Below are 26,336 nucleotides of genomic sequence, written 5' to 3' on the forward strand. Positions count from 1 at the left end.
ATGCAGAAAAGAGTCGTTTCCTTAATCCTCTGGGTTGGAAAAGACAGCTTCAAAATTAATTTATGAACTGGATTTATAGCTTCCTACTCCTTTAGAAGAATAAAAACCCCTCAAATTCTCATGCTCTGTTTTAAACACAGAGGAGACCATTATATACTGTCCATTACTGCAATAATTTCATACTTATTTATCACCCAAACTTTCAGTTTGCCTGGATTAATCATCTAAATTATTCTCCTATTGATCTTCATGGTAATACAATCCAATGAATTTCTTCCCTCTTTTTTCCTCCAGTTATCAATTATTTTAGAATCTAATATTTAGACACTCATTGATGTGCTCCAACACAATTTCCCCTAACCACCCGTATTTGGTTTTTTTCTTGTCTTTTGAACTTTTTCTATCAGGCAGCACAAAATTAAAACTATATCTAAGATCTTTAATACTTAAGAGCCAAATGTTAATTAAGACCAGCCCCCATATTTGTGCTGCGATAATAGTCTAAATAGGAAATGAGTGCACAAAATTTGGAATCAGCACAAAAAGCTAATCCTTCATTTTAAAGTACATTTTAAAATCTGGCCAGGTTACCATTGTCAATAGCAAATATTCTGGTTGCTAGAACACGTTTTACATATAGCACGATTTGTGCAAAGCAGCATCCAGCAGTGTCTGCAGGAGGAGTTGTGAGAAAAGAATGACAAAAACAGCAATCTGTAGTCACAACAAAAGTCTCACACATATAAATGGTTGTAGGAGGAGAGCTGTGTGAGGCTATGGTGGCAAAAAACCCACAGAAACAGTCTGATTTAGCAGCTGATTTTTTAAAGCTCCTTTTCTGTCTAATTTTTATTAAAAGGCATCAGGTTTTGTGAACTGCAGCTCACTTCATCAGATGCCATCAGCTTTCCACTTTTCAATAAAATTTGTTAGAAAAGGTGCTAGCAGACTCCTCCTAAATGTTTTGTTTTTAAACATAGAAAAGGTATGGACTTCGAGGTGCAATTTCATGGGGCTGCTTTCCTCATGATGACAAAAAGTGTGGATCCTCTAGATGTCCAGGACAACACTTCCTTAACTGGTGACTGCAAACACAAGAGTTTGCCCAACTTCGCCCCTTAAAGTAGTAGCATTTACAGCTTGCACTTGGTAGTCCTGGTGCATAAACATGGGCTTCTGAGTTTGAAATAGCAGCTCAGTTTGCTCCAGCGAGATTCAGAAGCCCTATTCAGAACCAAATTACAGGAGAAAATGATATGTAATGGCTCATAAATAATCCAACCATAGTTTAAAACATTAAAACATTAAAACAAGAGTGTGCGTCAGAGAAGGACAAATATAAGATTGTTGAGATACTCACCAAACGTGATGCAGGTAAGCAGAACAGAGGGGGCCCTTGTTATCTGATCATTCTCAGTTATTCTTGTTGTTTGAGTCAACTGCCACCACATCTACTTGGGCACCTCCAAAATTAAACCACAAAGGAATCCTGAACAAGGACAGTTATGATCCTGTCTTCTAGGTGCGATCCCAGGGTGTCCAGAGTGATCATGATTCAGATGGTTGGTCAGGATGGTTGCAGTTTGGTTTCAGAAGAGGGAGTCAAATTATTTTCCAAGGCACCTGAGGGTAGAACAAGAAGCAATGGGTGGAAACTAATCAAGGAGAGAGGCAACTTAGAACTGAGGAGAAATTTCCTGACAGTTAGAACAATTAATCAGTGGAACAGAAGTTGCCTCCATAAGTTGTGAATGCCCCAACACTGGAAGTCTTTAAGAAGATGTTGGATAGCCATCTGTCTGAAACGGTTTAGGGTTTCCTGCCTAGGCAGAGGGTTGGACTAGAAGACCTCCAAGGTCCCTTCCAACTCTGCTATTGTATTATATTGCTTTCCAGTGACATGACTGCCATTTGCCACCATCAATAACAGCTTCCAGGAAGCAAAATGAACCTGGTAAGAGGTTGCAAATGGTGATCATTGTGGCTGCAAGATACTGTGACCATGTGGGATTCATCTTAACAATGGCAGCTGTGTCTACTGCAGCTACTGTCCTAAGTTGGCAAAGTTACATGAGGTTGTACTTTACAATGGAGTTGCTGAGCAACAGAGTTGCTGGTCCAAATTCCCATTTTTTAAAGTAGGGCTATATATCCTTCAAAGTAGACTAAGAATCCAATGCCATGTAAGTCAGCGCTACTTTTATTGTAACAGCAACAGAAACTTTCAAGTCTGAATGACTTGGAAGTCATTCCTTCCTTCCTTCCTTCCTTCCTTTCTTTATCTTCAGGTGGACTAGGTTTGGCCTTTCTGAGATGTTTTCTTCTTGCATAGTCTCAAGCCTCTTTCATCTGCCTGTTGCCTTGATAGTGACACCTGTCCTTCAGCTCTGTACAATATCTATTCAGAAGGAAGCCATGCTGGGTTCAGTGGACAGTATGTATTTCACAGTTAAAAGTATAACCATAGGAACTGAGAAAGAAAACCAGAGCTAAATTATACATTGGATTCTGTTCTCTTTGTTTCAATGTACATCATCATTGCATATGCAACCATTGGTTCAACGGTACAAGATAATCTATTTATTTTTATTTACTATTGCATTTGTTAAGGCCACCCAGCTCCAAGAAGACTCTGGGTAGCATACAAAAAATCCAAAAGGTATAATATAAATATATGATTGTATAAATAAAATCCAGCCTCCTTTAATTCTATTTCAGGCGATCCGGTTAATTTACTAAAATGTTTCCAAAGGAAAACATTTCAGAAGGGGTGCTAGTTATTTCCCTGGCATTTGGACTCGTCCTAAGAAAAAATATTTGCAAAACTAGTGTAATTTTTTAAAAATAATCTGGCTGTATATCAAACCAGCATACCAAACCATCTAATACATGAACATTGTTTTTTGTGGGGGATGCAAAATCTAAGTACTAAAAATCCAGAGAGCAAAACTATATCTATCTATTCAGAAATAGCTCCCTTTAAATTCTGTGGGGCTTCCTTTCAGATTAATAGGTACTTTAAGACCATGGCCTTAAAATTTGCATTCAGTGGATCTCCAAGATCAGAGGTCTCCAAACTTGGCAACTTTAAGAGACTTGTGGACTTCAGTTCCCAGAATTCCCCAACCATTATAGCATAGCTGGCTGAATAATTCTGGGAGTTGAGGTCCACAAGTTGTAAAGTTGCCAAGTTTCGAGACCCATGCCCAAGACTCCAGATCAATCCAAGTACAGGTAGTCCTCGTAAGTTGAGGACTACCTGTACTTGAATTAACAGTTCATTTAGTGACCATTCAAAGTTGCAACAGCACTGAAAAAAGTGATTTATGACTGTTTTTCACATTTACAACCATTGCAGCATTCCCTTGGTCATGTGATCAAAATTTGGAAACTTGGCAACTGGTTCGTATTTATGATGGTTGCCGTTTCGTAGGGTCATCTGATCACTTTTGTGACTTTCTGACAAGCCAAGTCAATGGGGAAGCCAGATTGACTTTAACAACTGTGTTACTAACTTAACAACTGCAATGATTCACTTAACAACTGTAGCAAGAAAGGTCGTAAAATGGGGCAGGACTCACTTAACAAATGTTTCACTTAGCAACCGAGAAAGTCTGGGCTCAATTGTGGTCGTAAGTTGAGGATTACCTATAATGAAGAAAAATCCTTTTAGAGACCAAAGTTCAAGGATAAAAATATGGATTCTGTTTCATCTCTCTCCCAGTTTTATTACAGACAGGTCTGTGGCCCCGATGTTCCTTTTCAATTAAAGGATGGCCAAAAGCAGCATAAGCGGACACCCCTCCAGCACTTTTGAGTCTTCTCTCTCATGTTTTTATAGACTAAGCACAGCATTCTCATTAAAAAGCCCAGTTCTTGCCATTTACACTGCCCTAAATTAATTCATCTGCAGTAGATTAACTATGATTAACCACAGCATGTAATCCATTTTAATATGCATTCAATTGTGTTGAATTTTTAAAAAGTATACCTGATATTTCAGCAATATTTTATGTTTCCCACTTTTTGTCCAGTTCTACATAGATCTGATTAATATACACTCTTAGTTTATAAACCCCAACCTCCAAATTGCCACACTGGAATACCTCCAAGCAACAACCACCCATGTTGGCAGTCATTAAATTGCTGTAAAAAAATCTTGACAACTCTCCAGATGAACATCAAATCTTTCCAGAGTTCCTCCAGGGCTGTGGAGAGATTAACCCCCTCAAAATTAATATTAAGAAGAAAAGAAGAAGAAAAAAACCCACCACCCCGAATACTTCATTACTCCCTGCAGCTTTGCAACTAATTTAGAATCTCTACAACCTTGTGCCAATACATCAGCTCTACTTAGCAGGGATGTTTTTGCTTTCAAATTAACATCTTCTTTGACTACGAACATTGGCCTGGGGGATTGTTTTGTGTATGTTTAGAAGTCTGTCTTACATGAAACTGAAAATGTCCTTCAAGATCAGTGGGGAAGAGGAAGGTTGGACTAGAAGTAGTATTATAATGTCTCTGTTGATTTGCAACTCCCCGTAGAAACAAGCTAGTGGAACAATTTTCTTCTAGAAAGGTTGAAAGGTAGGTGGCCTTCTGTAACACTGTCCCTATGCTTAATGTCCCCATCCCCCCCCCGTCTCCCCCAAGAATGAGATTCTAGTCATCTGGGAAGAATGAATTAAGTAGCTTTTGAGTTCATATTGAAGAATAATATCCATAAAGTTGCCATTGTAGAGCCCAGATGATATGTGGCTGCTGTGTCAAAGAGTATTTAATGCTCTGCAAGGGTCCAGGTGTGCTTGCTCCCTACATTTCTTCTTTACTAAATCAGATTGATTTTTTTCCACCACCCCCCACCCCCTCCTGGTCTGCTTCTCCAGCATTTGCCAGCCCTGATTTACAATCTCCTTGACAAACAGCTTGTGATTTTTGCAATTAGCTGGGCACGTGATCAAGCTCAGCACAGGGAACTGCCTCCAAAGCTCCCCCGCATGTATGAATTCTGCCTGCAGCTTGTGTGGCTTTAGATTCCTGGAGAATCCTGCTCGGGCCTGCGAGTTGGCACGGGAGCAGGATCACATGCTATAGTCCTTCCAAAGGCTGCAGCTCCTTCCCTTAACTGCACACACCTAGCTTTTCTGCTGAGTTTGCAATATGACAAAAAGCAAATCCCACTTGCTATCTTTGCCCTCTCTCCGTTTGGATTGCCAGGTGGTGCAGGGTTCAGCGCATGGCATTGAACAACGACTTGGGGCGGGGGGGCAAAGAACGCCAGAAAAGCTTCACAGAGAAATGGCTAGAATGAATCAATAGCAACTGTAGTTGCGATATGAATTTATTAAAAGCGTGAAGCATTCAGAATGACATTGAAATACCAACCTAAAGTATTTTAAGGGTCATCATTCCCTATAATCAGTGGTGGGATTCAGCCGGTTCGCACCTATTCAGGAGAACCGGTTGTTAACTTTCTAAGCAGTTCAGAGAACCGATTGTTGGAAGAAATCCCATTTTGCTTTTCCCCCACTTTACAGGCCTAATCCTGTAAGGAAGGCAGGAAGGAAACATTCTGGTGTTGTTTCTAGCCTAATCTTTATTGCCCTGTTTACAGAAACTGCCTCTCCGGTTAACCCTTATTACATTGTAACAGCTAAGACGAAGTGCCAATCGATGTGAGTGACATTGAGTTGGCCATGCCCACCCACTCACTTGACCACCGATCCCCGCCTACCCAGCTGGTCTTTAGGGCACAGAATTGGTTGTTAAATTATTTGAATCCCACCACGCCTATAATCCCTCTGATGGGCACAGCACAGCCTTTACTTTGAAGAACACGGCATATTTGCAAGGATACCTGCTGAGTCTTTTACATATAGAAAGAATGAAAGTGGTCCATGCGTGCATAAAAAAGTCAAGATGACAGCCACAAGCGTCTGATGCCTCTGTTGGATGCCCTCAACCCTAGCCACATTTTGTTCTGCCATCAGTTTTCAGTTCAGGAGGAAGAGAGATGGAACAATCTAATAATAATAATAATAATAATAATAATAATAATAATAATAATGCATAAGAATTTATTCAAGTAATGGGACCCACATCCCCTTTGCACCAGTAGCACATTTGTTGTGACGGAAGTATCTTCAATTTTGCAAATGTCAGAGAGCGCCCTAGTAGATTTTTGAAGGCCACCTATTTGCAAAACTAGACACAATTGTTTTGATACAGGCATTTCCCTCCTTATTTTCCCCTTTCAATCTACATACAAAAGGCATTCCTGAATCAGAAGTGGTGTGTTTCAGCAGCATCCTAGACAGGGGTTTTGCAGGGAATTCAAATTAGTATCATGTCAACATGTTTCTAATGTACAGCAATCCTAGATTTCCAAAATAGACAGCATAACAAAATGCAGAGGTGGGTTGCCAATTTTTTACCACCAGTTCGGCCGCACTCCCCCGCCCTTGGACAGAACCGTCTGGGCAGGTGGGCAGAGCCTCCTGCCGCTGCTACGAACAGTTCGGCCGATGGGGGCCAAACCAGCAGCAACCCACCTCTGGCTAGATGTAATGGTATGTGGGAATGACCTTAGGTGAGAGGAGGAAGAGCCACAGCCCAAACAAAGGAAATTTCCATACAAAGGAGGAAGAGTAGCAAAAATACCTCAGAATGGACCTTTCCTAGTTTTCAGCAGAGTACAAGTGAAGGGAGGGAGGGATACTTATAAGATTGATGTCGGTCTTACAAAGTAGTCCAGACAAGAAGTACACCCAGAATTATTTGCTCTAACTTTATTGTAAGGTTAGATTAACAGAATCTTGTGTGATTTTCATTAGCTAGTAATGCTGAAATATAGGACCCTTTTCACGCACTATCTATAGTTAGAATGCACATTTTACTTTGTTACAGTTTCTAAGATATTTTTCACTGAAATGGGAAAATCTGAAATTATGGCTCATGTGGGGGCAGTTCTTTCTTCCTTCTTCCCAGGCGACCATAATAATAAGCCTGCAGAACGAAATGAGATAATAGAATTAGCCTGATCCTGTACTGAAGCAGATTCTCTACATCAATTTATTTGCAGAAATTGGTATGTTTAACCTAATGAAAAGAAGGACTAGGGGTGACATGATAGCAATGTTCCAATTTTTAAAAATTCAGAATAGAGCTGGAAGGGACCTTGGAGATCTTCTATTCCAACACCCTGCTTCCAGTTTGCCCGTTGGGCTATTTTTCACCCTCCAGAGACTTCAGGGAAGCCTCATGAAGGCTCCGGAGGGCGAAAAATGGTTTGCCTGTAGGGCCGTTTTTCACCTTCTGGAGTCTTCCAGAGGCTTCAGACAGCCTCTGGAGCCTACGGAGGGCAAAAAATGGGTCCATTGTGTGTCAAAAGCGGGGGAGGGTCACACGCACATGCACATGTGGGGTGGGGGCTTACCCACCTGCGCTCCTCCCACTTTTGGCACACAAATGGAAAAAAGGTTTGCCATCACTGCCTTATACCATTTCACACAAGTGGCTATCCAGGTGTCTTCTTAAAAACCTCCACTGATGCAGCACCAGTGGTGGGATACGACCAGTACGTCCCAGTACAGGTGTACCAGTGCCTGCTGGGAGCACCAGATTCCATTCTGGTACAGTGCTCCAGAGGGCCCGCTTGGCCCGCCCATGTTCCTTACCTGTATTTGCACTGTTTGGGGCTTCCATGCATGCACACAGAGCATACAGAACCTGTGTGATGCTCCGTTGAGCAGCTGGAGCATGGTGGAGCATTGCAGGCAATAAGTACACATGCACGCGCATGCTGCACAAGTTCATGTGGTGGACGCCCAGCCCCGTTGCACTGTACCAGTTGCAACGGAACACGGAACCCACCACTGCAGCACCCACAACATCTGAAGGCAAGCTGTCCCATTGGTTAATTGTTCTCACAGTTAGGAAGTTTCTCCTTAATTCCAGGTTCCTTCTCTCCTTGATTATTTCCTGGAATTTGTGAACCTGCCATAAGGAAGAGGGGATTAACCTATTCTCCAAAGTACCTGAAGACAGGGGATGGATGGAAACTGAACAAAGAGAGAACCATCCTAGGACTAAGGAGAAATTTCCTAACAATGAGAATAATTAAACAGTGCAATGGCTTGCCTCCAGAAGTTGTGGATGTTCCATTACTGGAGATTTTAAAGAAGAAATTGGACAGCCATTTGTCTGAAATGGTATAGGATCTCCTGTTTGAGCAGGGGCTTGGACCAGAAGACTTCAATGTCCCTTCCAACTCTGTTATTCTGTTATGTATTTGTATTTAGAATTTCAGTTTAGAAAGCAACCAATCATCACTGACTCTGAGTGGTGTACTGCATTGTGCTGATACATTATATAAAAACAAAACAAAATAACACTAAAATAAATATTGGGATTGGGAGAGATAACCTAATCAAAACTGATACTGACAGATGGGCACACCCCAAATTATTCCAGAATCCGGAGGGGGGGATTTCCAACAATTATTTAAAGCAGTGGTTCTCAACCTGTGGGTCAGGACCTCTTTGGGGTCAAACGACCCTTTCACACGGGTCGCCTAAGACAATCGAAAAACACATATTTTCAATGGTCTTAGGAACTGAGACACCAATTTTATGGTTGGGGGTCACCACAACATGAGGAACTGTATAAAAGGGTTGTGGCATTGGGAAGGTTGAGAACCACTGATTTAAAGGCTTGCAAGGTCCCATCAGTCCTAACCTCAGATGTGAAGGAAATTCTACTCCAATGGACCCACAACAGAGAAGAGGCTCTTTGTATGCCCGTCAAATGAAATTGCTTAATGGATGGGACAGAAACACTGGTTAGATTTTACTAGGTGGGCAGAAACAGTGGGAGAGTTAGCCAGTCCCTATGCCAAGGGGGGATTTATAGGAAATAGTACTTTGAACTGAACCCAAAAGCTGATTGAAAAGTCACTGATAAATCTTAAAGTTTCAAAAGACACTAAGTTTACATAATACACTAAGCAAGAAAAAAAATCAAGGATAACACAAAACTACCTTAAGGCAGCTGCTGGGTCTTTCTTTGACTTATTTAATCAGATTCTGTGAACATGGCTAGAAAGATGTGATGAAGGTATTCAAGAAAATTATATACTTTCACCTTGACTGCTTAGCCTTAGATCATATTAGTGGCAAACATGATGAACACAAGAGTGCCTGCTTGTTTCTTATTAACAATATAGGAGGATAGTGGAAGGATGAGAGCTGAATTGTTCGTGGCACGACAAAACCGCGCCAGTCAAAAGAGCGCCGACAAATACGTGTCGACAAGTACGCGTCGTCATTAGCGCGTCCACATTACCACGTCAATATCAGCGTGACGAAGGCAGCGTGAAAAAGTGAATGCTTTGAATTAACGTTTGTTTTAAGCGCAGTAAAAATTAACGTTTGTTTTAAATGTAAAATGCAGTTTTTGAATGTTTTTTTTAATGTTTGTTTTATATGTAAAATGCAGCTTTTGAATGTTTTGAAACAGTGAAATGTAAATAAAAGTTTATTTTGTTGCATCAAATCAATCAGTTTTGTTGACTAGTTTTATTATTATTTATTATTTATTATTAAGTTTATTATGTCACTAAATAAGTTAGGTTTAGGGGTTTTGTTTAGGGTTTAGGACTAGTTTTATTATTATTTATTATTTATTTATTTATTATTAAGTTTATTATGTCACTAAATAAGTTAGGTTTAGGGATTAGGTTTAGGGTTAGGTTTAGGGGTTAGGATTAGGTTTAGGGTTAGGTTTAGGGTTAGGTTTAGGGTTAGGTTTAGGATTAGGATTAGGATTAGGTTTAGGATTAGGTTTAGGATTAGGTTTAGGGTTGGGTTTAGGGTTAGGTTTAGGGTTAGGTTTAGGTTTAGGTTTAAGGTTAGGTTTAGGGTTAGGTTTAGGATTAGTTGCAATGTGCGCGCGATTCTTTGACAGTTGACAGCTTTGACAGCTGCAACATGTTAGCGCGATTGCGTCTGTGTGATGACGCCGCGCTAGCGTCGCATTTTGTTGATACATAGCTTGGAAAGGCGCGGATTTGCCCTCTGCCCTTATGTCAGCGTGGTAAGGTCGATTTCGCTTCAGCGATTTGGACGGCACGGATTAGCCCTTCGCGCTTATGTCTCCGCGGAGAAGGGCTTCGCGATATTGTGCTGGAACTGAATTGTTAATTCTAGCTATATCTTTCTGCTAGAAGCAAGGTTGCTTCAGAATAATTTATCCTTGGTTATAATAACACTATGGTACAGTCTTCATCAAGTCTCATTTATTTTTTGAGACAAATCAGTGGCATTTAAGTTAATAAAAGTTAATTTGCTTGCTTTCAGTCAGATAGCTACATTTTTTATGAATGAGGTCAATGGTCTGCAGAGATAGAATCTAGAATCAGACTAGAGCTGGAAGGGACCTTGGAGGTATTTTCGTCCAACCCTCTTACCAAGCAGGAGACCCTGTACAATTTCTGACAGGTCGCTGCCCAGTCTTTTCTTAAAAACTTACAACTTCTGAAGGCAACTTGTTCCACTGGTTAATTCTTCTCACTGTTAGGAAGTTTCACCTTAATCCCAGGTCTCAATTAGTTTCCATCCATTGTTTCTTGTCTTGCCTTCTGGTGCTTCTATGAAGAAGAAGAGGTCAATAAGTTGACCTCCTCTTCTTTATATAGTGTACATGATATACATACACTATATAAAGATACAGTATATATAGTATACTTTATATAATAGGGTAGAATCAATCTTCATGACAATGTTTATGTACCAGCCTCCACACCTGGGCTACAACTAAAGAATAAGTAAATGTACCCTTGTTGGGAATGGTTTATTGGAATGTGTTTAGTAGAATAATGCATGGTTGTTAGCAAACTTCAACACAGAGCAAGCTATATAAGATATAAGATTTTTCCTTCCATAGTTATGAACACATGATTCTACTCTCAAAAATATAAGAATATAAGGAAATAAGAAAAGATATGATTGTGAAATGATATTCTTAATACCTATATTTAGGCAATCTAAGTTTTTTTGTCTGCTCTTTATAAAGCAATTTTTAGAGGCATTATCTAATCAAAATTGTGAAGTTTTAACTGCATCAGTTTCAAGTGAAAATATAATGTGTATTTCATTCATTTCCGGAGTCAATAAGACTTTTTTTTAAAGGCTGACGGGTTGATTTGTGTTCTAAAGAAATTATGTATAGATAGATCAGATTCTTTGCCTTCCTCTCCCCATCTATACAGTAACTTGTCTGAGCTAGTCTACTTGCTAGAAGGAACATATGCGGGGAGTTTACTACTTAGTAGTTCAGTAGTATATTTATGACATCAGCTGTATTGATTTTAAAAGTAACATCTGTATGTGTGAGAGAGAGTACCATTATTTAACTGGACACTGTAATGTAAACTGAAACTACTGTATGCTGCCTTGAGATTCAGAAAATAACTTAAAAGATATGTGTTCAAAATAGATGTATAGAAAAAGAGTTAATGCTTTCTGCAAAGACCACACTGTTACAGCCACACCTCAAATATCAGAGATATTTAATTTGTTAAAACCCTGAAGCATAAACCTTTTATAGCAAAAGCTTGTTCTTTTTTTCCCCTCATCTGCTGAAGGGCAGGATTTTTACTCCCTTTCTCCCAACAATTTCACTGGAGAGGGGGAAAAACCAATTACTGAATCCAATCAGTTGTCTCTCATGCTTTTGGTAAAAAAAGGGTATGTTTTTGTATTTTAAATCTGGGAGTTCTTTTTGTTCTTCTGGCAGTACTTTCATGCTAGAGTCTGCCTGTCTGTCTGTCATGTTATTTATTTAGCAATTCATACTTTGATTGAGCTGCCCATCACCTCTCCAGAAAACTCCCCAAGACCCTCTGAAAATCCAAGACATCCATTAGATCAGTGTTTCTCAACCTTGGCGACTTTAAGTCCTGTGGACTTCAACTCCCAGAATCCCCCAGCCACCATAGCTGGCTGGGGAATTCTAGGAGTTGAAGTCCACAGGACTTAAAGTCGCCAAGGTTGAGAAACACTGCATTAGATGCTTGGAACCGGCCTCTCTAACAGATCCTCCCCTCTGCAGAAAAGCATGGCACTTCAGTCAAGCATGGTCTGTCCATAACAAGGGGAGAAGTTCAGTCTCCTCCATCTGTCCCAAACCAAAATTCAGATCTCATATGTTCCCTCAGTAAACTGGTTTAAATCCATGTTGCCATGGATGCCATGAATTCCTGGGCTATTTCAGATCTTTCACCAAGGAAGACCAGTTAAAACTTCCAAGCACAATCAGATTGGGGAACTTTACTATCACCCAGCATTAATATTATATACATCCCTCCCTGCCAAGGATAACACAATGGAACAGGAAGATTTAATCAAGAAACACAATCCACAAGCAAACCCATCTGATCCTTCAAAAACCAGGAAGCATCTGCAATGCTGTGCTCTTGACGCCCGCAGAGTTTCATGGATGATAACAGCTCCCCCCCTCCCCTCTCTAATGGGATTGTGGCTAATGCCACATCCAACATTTGGGTGGGCAGAACTCTTTCATTCAGATTTTAATAATACAAACCAGGTCTGCTATCTCATTCTGTGTTGGAATGTATGAATGACCTTGGGGATAAAGGGAAAGAGATGCTACCTGGAAAACAATCAGATAAGACAGGGAGAGCCTTCAGCAGCTTAATGGTGAGACAAATAACTTAGGAAAGACTCACTTTTATGGATCAAGAAGTTTAAAATGGTGGCTGGAAGTTTATATCTTCAGACTTGCAAGAGCCTATTAACGTAGCCTTACAATAAAGTAGGAGTAGCACATCTAATTGTGTTTCCTGTCTAGTTTACCTGGGAGGGCTGACACATCCACAGTTAAATTGGGACTCTGCCTCTTGGAATAAGGAGAGACACTTCCCAGTCTATTGTGCTTTTAATTAAAAGTGTCCTTCTCTGGAAATAATAACATCCTTTGTCTCTTAAGCTTCTTGTTCAGAACAACTTAGCTTTAACTAATGAATTGCTTAACCATTCTTTCCTATAAAAACAAGAACTTTTTATAGCAGCTTCTTATTGTGCGATGACAATGATTTCCAAGTAATATGCATAAGAAAGCATTCTAAATGTGACCTTTTTCCCCCAGCAATAACAGTTAATCTTTCTTTTCTTTTCAGATAAATTACCAAGATAATATGGTGTATCTGGGAGAAGGCAGATGGACTCATATGTTCCCTTTTCTCATAGTAGGTATTTTGAATGCATAAGCTGCAGGTCCATCCATTAACTGTAGCAAATTGACAGTAAAGAACCATTCATTAGTGCTTTATTGATCAGAACCAAAAATTTCCATGTCGCTACTTCAGAATATTTCATTTTAAAAACACCTTTTTATGTCTTTAAAAAAAATATCAAACCAATAAATGTCATTAATATTGTTGAATCTCAAGGGGTTAAGTTGATCTGATTGGCAAAGTACATGTAATGTTTATTATTTTTACAAGATCCAGGGTTTGTGTTGGATAGAGATGGAGAAGGAAGAGAGCAGAAATTTCTAGCAGCTCCTGTAGTTTTCATTCTTCCACTCTGTGAAGTAGGAGTGGAAAGGGATGGAAGAGATTTGGTTTTTGGGACCATGGTTTGTACAGTAGTGGGTTTCCATTTTTTCACTACCAGTTTGTTTGTGCGCATGTGTGCGAGATGCTTCTGCGCATGCACAGAAGCTTCCTGGGGGGTGGGCAGAACCTCCTGCTACCACCACTACTGGTTCGCCTGATCCGGGCCAAACTGGGAACAACCCACTCCTGTGTTTGTTTTACCGGATGATAGACAGCTGTGACAAGATGGTCTGCCTCTCAAAAAGACTACCCAAATTTTTTTTTTACAGTATGAAGTCCAATAAAGGGACTTATTAATCTACTCAAATTAAAAATGAAGAAGAACATGGATTCATAAAGTTCATTGTCTTCAGTATCTAGATAAAGCAAGGTTCACAGCATGGAAAATAAACAAAGGGGAGCCTGAACTCATTACAGGAAAGCAACCAATAGACACAATTCACACAATTACAATAGTGCTTATAAAGCAATGGAAATGAAAGAAGAGTTGTGTGTGAAAAATATGCATATTTGCTCAGAAATTCAGATAGATGACCTTGGTTTACTGTAGAAAACTACTGGCTACGTAAGCTACGAAAACAAGCAAAAGCAATAGTGTTATTGGTTTACGTTACTGACTACTCAACCAAACAAAATATCTTTCGAAGGGCCTGAAAGTAATAGCAATGGCAGATTAATTAGGGATGAAATCTGTGGAGTTTAGGAGGAAATCTACAGGAAATTTCCAACATGATCAGAAAGCTCCATCACTTCACCAATTGGTAAAAGAAACAAGTTGCTTAAGTATTCTTGTCTTAACCTCAAGCAATAGAGAACATATAGCAGATAAATATAGCAGATCAATCTTACACCCTGCTAGAGAATGTAGTCATATGCAAACCTTTGTCATCAAGAAAAAAGATTTGAATAAACTCAGGGCAATTTCAAGAGCAATTCTGTAATTCTATGATCCTCTGAATCTGGAATAAGCTTAAAATCACCAGCTTATAAACTTCAGCTAACAGAAGGAAAAAAGGATTGGGAATTATCATTCAGGGCTTCAGCTTCTTCACTCTTATTTTGGGGATCAGCAAAGTTTATAAAAAAAGAAAAACAATGAAAAATAAGTTCTCAAAAGAAAATAATCCGTTTAATTTTGAAATGCTGAAATTGCTAATATAGTCCAAGCTATCTTATGTTCAATGTAATATTTGCTTCAGAAAAGTTCTGAAAATAAGTGGAAATGGACTCCTTTGATCTTGAGAACAATAGCTACAGATAGCTAATTTTAGAAAGCATTACTAAGAAGGCATACAATATTCAGTACTTTTATGTTAATAAAAGCATTTTTGCTTCATTTTGCTTTTGGGGCTTGTCAGATTTGAAATGCTGGGAGCATGAAATGGAAGCTCTCTCAAAATGCAGTGAGGCTTTGTCTATACACAGAATGGCTGTCATACTATCTGACCATACTCTCATGGATGATTGTCTGTAATTAAGCTGAAAATACTAATAAGTCAATAAGAATAAAGCAAATTTGGGTCTCACTAGCAATAGCAATAGCACTTAGACTTATATATTGCTTTACAGTGCTTTACAGCCTTCTCTAAGCAGTTTACAGAGTCAGCATATTGCCCCCAACAATCTGGGTCTTTGTTTTACCCACCTTGGCAGGATGGAAGGCTGAATCAACCTTGAGCCTCAGGGGATTTGAATGGCTAAATTTCAGGCAGCCAGCAGTCAGCAGAAGTAGCCTGCAGTACTGCACTCTAACCACTGCGCTCTAAAAGGACTGATGAGTGTAAAAAAAACACCACCCCAAATTCCATGGTGATGACCTCTTTTTTATTATGCCAAACAGATAACTTAACAAAATAGCCTTTGTTAAAGGAGATATCCATTCTGAAGAAAAGTTGTTGGTCATTTTTGCACCTGTATCGTATTTTCATAGCATTACCCAGCCATTGTTGAAGTGATATAAATCTTGTATGCATTATTATTATTTTGGCACAATGATAAATGAATGACACTTATAAGATATTATAAGCCATTAATGTGGAAATAACCTTAGGCATCTTTTTCAAACAATATTGCCCTTTATATTGCATGTATAGACAATTGAAATACAATGTTTCTTTATTAGATATTTTAGACATAATGTATTGAAACAGACCAGCAGTTTCTTGTTTCAAATCCACAATTAGCATCAATAAATATAAACTTATATGGCACTGATTAATATCCAAGGCTTTACATTCTATTTAAAAGGGATATAATTTTATGAAGAAAGCTAAATTCTGTGCTTATTTTTGAAAAATGGGCTCCATTTTTATATTTAATTTATTCTAATTTTGAAGTTACCTTACAACCAATAATCTAATTTGCTCCCTTTTCACTTCCATTGTTCTTCATATATGCCTTCACACATGCCTTCAATTGTAATGTCCCATATTTTAACAAAATAAGATGTGGACAATTTTTAAAATTTAGCTATTGCTCCCATTACCACATTCTTCATATTTCTGCCTGTCAAATAAACAGTAGACATAAATACATTTTTAGCTTTTTCTATTCCAAGAAAATGTGAAATCATGGAAGAAATTCAAGGTCATCTGGTTCAGCTCATAAAGATTAGAAGATCCATGTCAAGTTTTGATGGGAGATAGTTTCTTCAATGTCCAGTAAGGGGGGAGGGGTTGTTGTATGTTTTAAGCCCAGTGATTCAGCCATCCATCATGTCTGCCTTTAAATAACTATGACAACTTGGCAATAGAAGTAACCAAGCTTTATTTTTTGATACAGGCATCTCTTGTGTATTATGGTAATGCTGAATATTCTAATTGTGGTGAAAATGAGTATTACAATCAGACAACTGGAATGTGCCACGAATGTCCACAGTGTGAGCCAGGAGAAGAACCTTATATGGTGAGCTTTCCACATTGTGAGATATAAGACCCAAATAGTTTAATACTCACAATACAGAAAAAAGTCTGGTTAACAATTCAAAGGATTTTTTTTAAGGCTATAACTGAGCTTTATTAAGGTTGCATTAAGACAATTGTGTTAAGTCTGATTAAGCTTTTTCTATACTGCCTCTTATATACCTCAGTTCACTGTCTCTCAAATTTGGCCACATTTAAGATGTGTGGACTTCAATTCTCAGAATTCCACAACCAGCATGGCAAGCTGGGGAATTCTGGGAGTTGAAGTTTGTAGGTCTTGTTGTAAATGTGTTTTTATTTTCCATTTTCATTTCGTACAGTCACATATATACTGTGCATAACCGGGGCCATATAACATTAAACAATAAACACAGCCATTCCTCTTGTCAACAATACCCCCCAAAATAGAAACCCAATGTACCTCTTCGACCCTCCATACACCCTTTCTTTCGCCCCCCCTCCAACTTTCCATCTTCCCTCCAACATTCCCCTCTACCCTACTTCCCCTCCCCCTCTGCCGCTCCTCTCTCCCAGTACACTCCCTTCCTTCTCACCCTCCCTCCCATCCTCTCTCCCACCCTCTCTCCCCCTCTTTCTTCTATCCCTCTACTCCTCCCTTCGGTGTATTTCTACTATCTATTAATATATTCAGCTTGTCCTATTTTTACAGTGAAATTAAAGAGCAACAATATACAAGTGCAGTCGCGTTACTTTAAAATCTAACACATACTATATATCCCCCTCCCCCCCCAACACCCCCCTCCCTTCCCCCCCGACTTCCCAGAGCCCGTATACGGTATAGGTTTTTAACAAATACAGTCTAAAATATATTAAGACAAAGGAAATAAAAAAAGAAGTTAATAACATCTCTGCATTAAACTCAGCTTCTTCCTGTTGCACTAACTTTAAGCAGTTTAGATTATTCCTAATCTTAACCATAGGCTATCTGTAATTTCTTAGTCCCGTATTTGTTTTGTATATAGTCAATCCATTTTTTCCAGTCTCGTTTATATCTCTCATTTGAATGGTCTTTAAGATATGCCGATATTTTAGCCATCTCAGCTAGGTTTGTAACTTTCAATGTCCATTCTCGAGTTGTAGGCAAGTCTTCCTTCTTCCAGTATTGCGCCACCAACAGTCTTGCTGCCGTTATTAAGTGCAGAACCAAATTAGTCTCTACCGCTGTAAATTCAGTACATATACCTAGTAAAAATAACTGAGGAGTAAACTTTATCCTTCTTTTAAAAATATTTTGCATAATCCACCACATTTTTATCCAAAATGCCTTAACCTTTTGACAAGTCCACCATATATGAAAATATGTACCATCGAGAGAACCACACCTCCAACATTTAGGCTGTACATTCGGATACATAGAAGCCAGTTTTTTAGGATCTAAATGCCATCTATAAAACATCTTGTAAAATTTTTCTCTCAGGTTTTGTGCTTGTGTGAATTTCACATTTCTTACCCATATTCTTTCCCATGTGTCCAACATTATTGGTTCTTCAATATTTTGAGCCCACTTTATCATACAATCTTTAACTAGTTCTGTTTCCGAATCCATCTGTATTAGTACATTATATATCCTCTTTATATGCATTAAACTTTGATCTCTTATTTGTTTAAACAAATTATCCTCAACTTGTATAAAACCAGTTTTTTGGTCTATTTTCCACCTGGCCTGTAATTGGCCATACTGGAACCATGTTTGAACTACCTTCTCCTCTTTCAATACCTCTAAAGATTTTAGTTGTAGTACCCCCCCCCCCCTTTCCAAAATGAGAAGTTGTCTGTAGGTGGTTCTATCCTGTTTTTGTGCTATATTCATATTTTCAATTGCATGTCTAGGAATTGCCCACATGGGTAACTTGTCATTTAGTTTATATTGATATTTTTTCCAAACCCGCAGTAAAGCATTTCTTAAGATATGACTTTTAAAATTCTTATCAAAGGCTTATTGAAGAAAAATGAAATGTGGTTGCAAGCACCGCCTCCCAAATGGATTTAATATGAGAGAAAAAAACAGTTTTCAAGCTACGCAATTTATAGTCCCTAAACATTGCACGCGACGCCTAAGAAGAAGCCCTCCCCTTCTCCTAAGTCATTCTTTAAGTCATTTTACACTATAAAGGGTCAGCATGACCCTTTCTGTAGAATCCCAGTCATCTTTGTTTCCTTGTGGCTTCACCCTAGGCAGCAGATGTTCCTATCTCACCAAATGGTGGCCTTGCCTTGGGAGTGTGTTTCTGTTTTCAAAGGAAGTTAGTTTTAGCAAGTCATCACACACTGTTTTACTGAGCACATTTGGTGGTTAATTATCAACAGGAAGAACTCTATAGTTTATTGATATATTTAACACTTTTATAAAAGAGTAACTTATTATTTATTTCCTTCAACATCATTGTGATGTTCTTGAGATCATTTCTTCTAAAGGTGCCAATTTGAAAAATGTGTCTCAGAAGATAACAATGTTATTAAGAAATGTGTCCAAAATACTATAAAACATATTTTTAAAAGCATTGCTCCTTCTGTCTTCGTGTAGCTGTAGTGAATGTGTTTTCCATGCAAAAGTTGAAAAGAGAGATGTTCCATAAGGAGAAAGGCAGAAAGACCATATATTCTTCCTTGAGTGAGTGTGTGTGTGTGTGCGTGCGTGCCTGTGTGCATGTGTGCGTGAGGATGAGAAATCCTTCCTCCTAGCCAGAGCAGTAAACAATACCAGACTAAATAAGTTTGGCCTTCTTTTATAAAGGCAATTTCTGATGTTCTTATTTGTCCAAATAAAAATAGAAATCTGTACTGAATCATATCCATAGGCCAACAAAAGTACACTTTTTTAAAAGTCTTGTTCGACAATGGCCGTGAACAATGTCATTTTCCCTGTGGTGCAGGGTATCATTATTCTAAATTTCCTCACTGCCAGGAAAATAGCCTTCACAGGACTGCTATGAAGTAAGAAAATAGCCCTTGTGTTCCAAATAGAATTTCAGACAAGGTTGGCAAGTCCAGCAAAGCAGGAACAGTTTCTCTCCAGTGCAATTTCCCATAATTACTTTACCTTAGAAATATAATTATCCCTGGCAGCAATTTTTTTTAATGGGCACCATATTTTGACTAAGAGAGAATGAAACTCTGGCCTACATAAACCCAGTGGTACATAAGAGATACTTAAAACTCCTCCTTCAGACAAACAGCAGTAACAGAGAATTTTCCCTGGTATTTCATCCTCTTTCATCCTTTGTACTTCACCGCCTTTCAGTTGTTGTATGCAAATAAGCAGGCCAGATGCACAATGCTAGGGTCTCTTCATGTTCACACTGAAGACTATGATAAATGCCCCTTGCCTGAGCTTAGGTAACTGTGGTGCTGAGTGATTTGTGAAGTCCTGTGCCAATACTGACAAAAAACCAAAGAACTAGAGAATATTTTTAAAAGCAAAGGCTAGTCAACTTTATAAATAACATGAGATTAAATGTGTGCCGTAAAAACTTAGTGAAAAACAGCAAATATTACTGTCTGCAAGAAACAAGAACCTAGCCACAAACATCTGGGGGAGGAGGACAGAGAGATCCTACAAGGTGTTGGAAGAAATGTCCATCTGGGTTCAGTTCCAAGTGGGGAAAAAGATACTGGATTCATGGAAGTTTCTTGGAAAGAAGGTTTATAGAAGAATAAAATCACATGATTTGAGATCCTGGGCAAAAAAGGTCAGAGATACTGAGAGTGCCTGGGTTTTATTCACTCTGTTGGACTTTGAATTTGAACTTGTATTCTGATTGGTTGTCAGACTTCCATGGGGCCATGTAGGGGTAACTTTGTAGGTTGTCTGTGTCCCAAGCTTGGTTGAGCCTTACTGGGTGATGTAATCTTCCCAGGTGTGATTTGGTGAGTACTGTTGCTAGATGGGTCTTATTATGCCCTGGAGGCCATGTCTTTTGTACTGAGGGTGAGCTGGTCCAGGCCTTAAAGGCCCATTAACAAAGGGAACGGGTGAGTTTCTGCCTCCCTTTTAGGGGAAATATTTTGCCCTTTTAATATTTCCTAAAATATCTCATTTTCCTAGGAGAAGGGTGGGTGCTAAAATCCTACAAAGGACTATGTGCCACCCCAAAGAAGGTTCCACTTTTTATTAAACTAGTCACAGACAAAGAAGGTCTTTTTTCACTAGATTGAAGAAACACTTCATATTTCTTTCAAAACTGAATATGGAGAACAACACAGTAAAAATATCCAGTATCTCTACTCTGTTCTAGATTGGAGTTTAATCCTATCAGGAATGCAAAGCGGAGACTACCAAAGTAACCTTCAGGCAATCTGCCAAGGAAGACAGTGGGAAAAAGGAGGAAGGGCCATCAATTCTGTCTGTTTGTAAAAGTCATTGAAAGAAAATCAGATGATTTGAAATGTTCTTGTTCTCACAGACATGTGGGTATGGCACTAGAGATGAAGATTATGGCTGCATCCCATGCCCATCAGAAAAATTTTCTAAAGGTGGATATCATATTTGCCGGAGACACAAAGATTGTGAAGGTTTCTTTCGGGCAACAGTGATGACACCTGGAGATAAAGAAAATGATGCCGAATGTGGACCTTGTCTCCCTGGGTAAGGATTTAATTACAGTTTTGACAGTCTTCATTCTGTACTTGCTCCATTTTTCTGCATTCACTTAAATGCATAATAGTGATCTATATGCCAATGATAAAGGTGGCCCCAAAGATTTGTGTTCAAGAAAGAAACAAGACTATTAAAGCAAATGAAATATCAACTCAAATGCACACCTTCTTGTTTCTTAAAATTAGAAGCCACTACTGATTCTTGGATCTGAAACTTTTACTTTTACATAGCAAGCAATGTGAAAAGGAAGTCATGTCTTAAATCCTGATGATTTTAAACTTAATTTACCTACCCAACTGAAGTAAGAAGTGAAATGAGGATTTTCTGTGCTTCTGGGGCCATATTTTTGAATAGAATAGAATAGAACAGAACAGAATTCTTTATTGGCCAAGTGTGATTAGCACACAAGGAATTTGACTTTGGTGCATATGCTCTCAGTGTACATAAAAAGACAAGATACATTCGTCAAGAATCATAAGATACAGCACTTAATGATAGTCATAGGGTACAAATATGCAATCAAGAAACGATCAATATAAATATAAATCATAAGGATACAAGCAACAAAGTTACAGCCATGCAGTTATAAATGGGAGGAGATGGGTGATAGGAACGATGAGAAGACTAATAGTTAATAGTAATGAAGCCTTAGTGAATGGTTTGACGGTGGTAAGGGAATTATTTGTTTAGCAGAGTGATGGCATTTGGGAAAAAAACTGTTCTTGTGTCTAGTTGTCTTGGTGTGCACTGCTCTATACCGTCATATTGAGGGTATTTTTTGCAGATATGAGGGTGGTCTTTGCATGAACCACTCCTGTCAATAAAGCTCTTTTCCGCCCAGTAGAAATAGACCAGCCATAAATCCAGATGACCACTAGATGACATAAGAATTAGTTTTCTGTATACTTTTTGCTGCCATCTGATGGCTATCCAGAGTTTTGCAAACCTAAATAAACCTAAACCCAATTCTTAATTGACCTTTTCTAATTCTGGGTCAAACCCAAAGCAATTAGTAGAGTAGCAATGTTTCTTTTTTCCTAATTACAAATAAATGACTTTTTGCTTAGCTTTCATCATAATGTTATTTCAGGTTTTGCTTCCTAAAAGTAACAGAGGAACAGTTGAAGCTAGAGAGAAAGTAACATAAAAGCACGTAAAACTTGTTTGCTAACCCACATGAATGCATTGATGTCTTGCCTTGATATAATTATCATCAGCAAAATGGGAATGGCTATTTGGGATAAATCTTAAGTTGCTTCCCACTTAATTTTTGTACAAAATCCAAACTGAGGCTTGGCAAATACATTTGTGCATGCCCAGCTGAACACAGAATATTGCCACAGCTCCCAAAACTCATTGGGTGTTTATTTTAACTATTGTGTTTATCCTAACTAGGTTACACCCTTGATTTTTTCAGTACCTGAGGATATTATTTTTGTGTCAGTTAAGACCAGGAGCTGTCTGGAAGATTACCTCTGCCAGAAATTTCTAGTGCAGAAAATATAACTTTACTGCAAGTTTTATGTACAAATGTACGTTGAATTAGCGTCATGCCATGGACCTTTCAAGCTTGATTTCACTAATCTTTTGAGGCAAGGGAGAAGGGACCTTTTCTAGTCAAGCAAGGAAAATAGATAATATTGAAGCATTTAAAGTAGGGTGTTTATACAGTAATTAATTATTTCAACCATAGTTAATATCAGTAAACCCAGTTTTTTTATTAGTTTTGCTTTGTCTTAACCCCCCCCCTTTTTTTTTTATACAGCTATTATATGTTAGAAAACAGGCCTCGGAATATTTATGGAATGGTTTGTTACTCATGTTCAATGGCACCTCCAAACACTAAAGAATGTAAGTTGGATTCCATTTTAATTTTACTTTCCTTTTAATTTAACCTACATTTTAGGCTGTTTTAAATACTGTGATGTTGTACATAGAATGTTGACTGGGTAACATTTTGGATTTTTCATAATTCTCTTTTATAAGAATGCAGTTTTGTATTTTATATTACAAAAAAATCAAACGTTCCAGTACAGAAAACATCAGGCATAATACTTAAATGTCCATATATCAAATCACATTCACAAATCTGAACTGTATTTCTTTTTCCAAAGAAGAAAACTGAATTAACAAACATATGGATATTAAATCCATAATCATATGTTAAGGTCCCCTCTATCATTTTACAATTCCTGCAAAATGATCAGAATAGCCAACCTTTTGGGGGTGAGTAGATAAATAAATCTCTATTTAAGAAAAAAGAAATTATACCATTTTTGTCAACATACCTCAAGCATTATTTATCTTTTTTAACCATTGCTCTTATTTTTTTTTAATTAAAATAAGATAGTCCAATGGTTTATTTGGAATTCCTTCCTGCAATTGCATCATTCAAGTTCAATGACAATCAATTACAGTCCCAATATCTTTATTTACTAGACTATTGCCCTATGATTTGCTCTTCCAACATTGCATGTATGCATTGGTTATTTTGACTGTAAATTTGGACAAATTGTTAAGGGATGTGATCTGGCTTGGCAGGAGGCAAAAGTAAAGCAAGGCATAAGCAAATAAACAGATTGAAGACAACTAACTTGCCATGGAATGTAATACAACTTTTTATTTTATGGATCTCTATTAATTCAACTTTGGATGCAAGGGAGGAAACCTGAATTTAAATTAGACCAAACCATTTTTCATATCATTTATATCGGCATGTGCAACCGTGGCAAGTTTAAGACTTGTGCACTTTAACTCCCAGAATTCCCGGGCTAGTATAGGTAGCTGGGGAATTCTGGGAGTTGAAATCCACAAATCTTAAAGTTACCAAGATTGAACCCTGATTTATATAAATATTTCAGTAATTTATGCTACAATTATGTAAACAAAGCAGCGAGTGACTGAAAACCTATAGACATTGTGTGCCCTTGGCTATAATGGGATCTGGTTTTATGGCAGATGTGTGGAGCTATGGCTCCTTTATGACTTGTGGACCTCAACTCCCAGAATCCCTGAGCCAGCATTCTGGGACTTGAAATCCACAAGTCATAAAAAGGTCATAGTTCTCCACCCTTGTTTTATGGTGTAAATTATTGCAAGGAGTGCATCAGTTAACTATCCTCACCAGACAAGGAGGATGGGGATTTGATCACTGAGAAGGAAGGAGTGTTAAATATGTTCTACACCTTGAGTTATTTATAAAAAATAATACAGGTGAAATAAAAGTATAAATAAATATTTTAAAAATGTTCTAAAACAACATGTAACAAAATAAAAAATTTTAAAAATGGGGGAGAAATATATTTACCCCACCAGGGAAAGACTAAGTAAAAAAATGTCAGGGAAATTGCTCCAGATTTACTGGATCATCAATTTAATTCACAGCAATAAATGTCAGCAAAAAAGTCACGTTTCATATAGTGAATGCAGGCACAGCTGAAACAGGCCAGCTAAATAAAACTAGTTCATTAACATTGCATGAACACCATTTGGATTTCAAATGAACTTCCTTAAAAATTAAAGGTACACTATATTTCATAGCTAGTATTGCTTGGAAAATGCTTCCCACTGTTTTAGGAAAGACTTATTCAAAATCATGGGCAAATGAAAATGGACGTCATTTTCTAAAATATTTTACATAATATAGTGTATAAAATTTTATTTAGTGCTACATTTTATTTAATCTATACACATCACTTTGCCTTGTAAGCGGAGAGATATTTCTTTCATTGTATTAGAGAACCGAATGCCCTGTTCAATTTGCCTGGTGTCTCTGAGCTAACCTAAGATTCTTATTCCAGAACTGCAGAATAGTAATAATTTTTTCACTACAGAATGATTTGACCTGAATGTGGATATACATTTAATAAATAAATAAAATATTAATTCTAACCTGTAGGAGCCCTAGGCTAACTTGGAACTGAACTCAGATGGACATTTCTTCCAACAGTGGGATATAATTAATGTTCAAAGGAAGCAAACTGCATCATTTGTGCAATAACACTATACATGTATAAAGTCTCTTTCTCTTGGATCTCCCCCTTGCACCTTTTTCCAGAGATGCCTCTGCCTGTTTTATCATTTATAGAAATATCACTCTAAAAAGACAATTAAATGGAGGTTTAATAATATTTGTATTGCTCCTTAGGATTATAGAAGTATTCATATGCCAAAGTTTCAGTTCTTTGTTTTTGTACTTACCTTTGGTTTTGTCCTTAATTTTTTAAAAGCTTTGTTTCTGGTCTTGTTTTAGTTCTTCAGTAGCCATATAGTGTTACAATTTTTTTTAAAAAAAACAAACCCATATTTTATTATAGCAAAACTTTTTGTCAACTAGACTCTACTTCATCTAATGCATAGAGGATAATAATGAAAATACTGAAAATACTCCTTTTTCAGCATAAAATAACATATTGCTGATGTAAGAGATCACAGTCTTAAGAAAATGTGCAATATATATATATATATAGTCTCCCTTTATTTTATTTTATCAGCACAAATAAAACACACACACACACACACACATACACACACACACACATATATATTAGTCCTCTAGCTAGCATGTCTTCTTTAAATCAATCAATAACTAATTTCTGAAAAAAATGTTTGGGATCATAAATTGCTTCTCTGCCTCAGATAAAAATGGGTAAATATCTCTATTCAGACACAAAAATGTGCCAATTCTCTATTTCACATCTCAGCGGGATAAATTGAGTCGTATAAAGTCATCTTTTAAATGTAAAGGAGTCTCAAATAATTGGTCTCTGTTCATGAAAAAAAAAAACCAGTTCAAAGTTGAGATTTTGCAAGCAACCAGCAAAATGTGTAGCAAATTTGTTCCTTGTTACAGGCACAGGCGTTACTTCTGGTGTCTCAGCCAGTTTCCCAAGTACTTCTGGCACAAGTACTCATTCTCCTTTTCAACATGTGCACAAAGGTAAGAAAAGCAGCTCTTGATTTAATTCTTCTTTGTAGTTAATAGCCACAGTAGCCTTTGTAATGTCAGCTTGGAGCAAATTTGGCAAATGCAATGACACAACTAGGAAACACTGTGAATATTTAGGGTCTATTCAGGAGTGGGCTTCAAAAATTTCAGCAATGGGTTCTCTGCCGGTTGCTGGGTGGGTGTGGCCATGGCGGGCGTGGCCTAATCAGCTTC

The 26,336-nt window shown here is 38.0% G+C and overlaps 1 protein-coding gene across 1 annotated transcript in view; it reads left to right on the plus strand.

Annotated features, from left to right (window-relative positions):
- EDAR (ectodysplasin A receptor) overlaps nucleotides 1-26,336 on the plus strand; it is a 93,667-nt gene that overhangs the window by 49,321 nt on the left and 18,010 nt on the right. The window contains exons 2-6 of the mRNA XM_087726924.1: nucleotides 13,196-13,264; nucleotides 16,418-16,540; nucleotides 20,982-21,163; nucleotides 22,941-23,026; nucleotides 26,028-26,114. Coding sequence (XP_087583050.1) covers nucleotides 13,214-13,264; nucleotides 16,418-16,540; nucleotides 20,982-21,163; nucleotides 22,941-23,026; nucleotides 26,028-26,114 — 529 coding nt within the window. The 5' untranslated portion in view covers nucleotides 13,196-13,213. The remainder of the gene's footprint in view (nucleotides 1-13,195; nucleotides 13,265-16,417; nucleotides 16,541-20,981; nucleotides 21,164-22,940; nucleotides 23,027-26,027; nucleotides 26,115-26,336) is intronic.

Source organism: Thamnophis sirtalis, unplaced genomic scaffold (genome assembly GCF_051295495.1).
Source record: "Thamnophis sirtalis isolate CommonGarterSnake01/CBP01778 unplaced genomic scaffold, rThaSir2_p1.2 scaffold_12, whole genome shotgun sequence".
Lineage (NCBI taxonomy): Eukaryota > Metazoa > Chordata > Lepidosauria > Squamata > Natricidae > Thamnophis > Thamnophis sirtalis.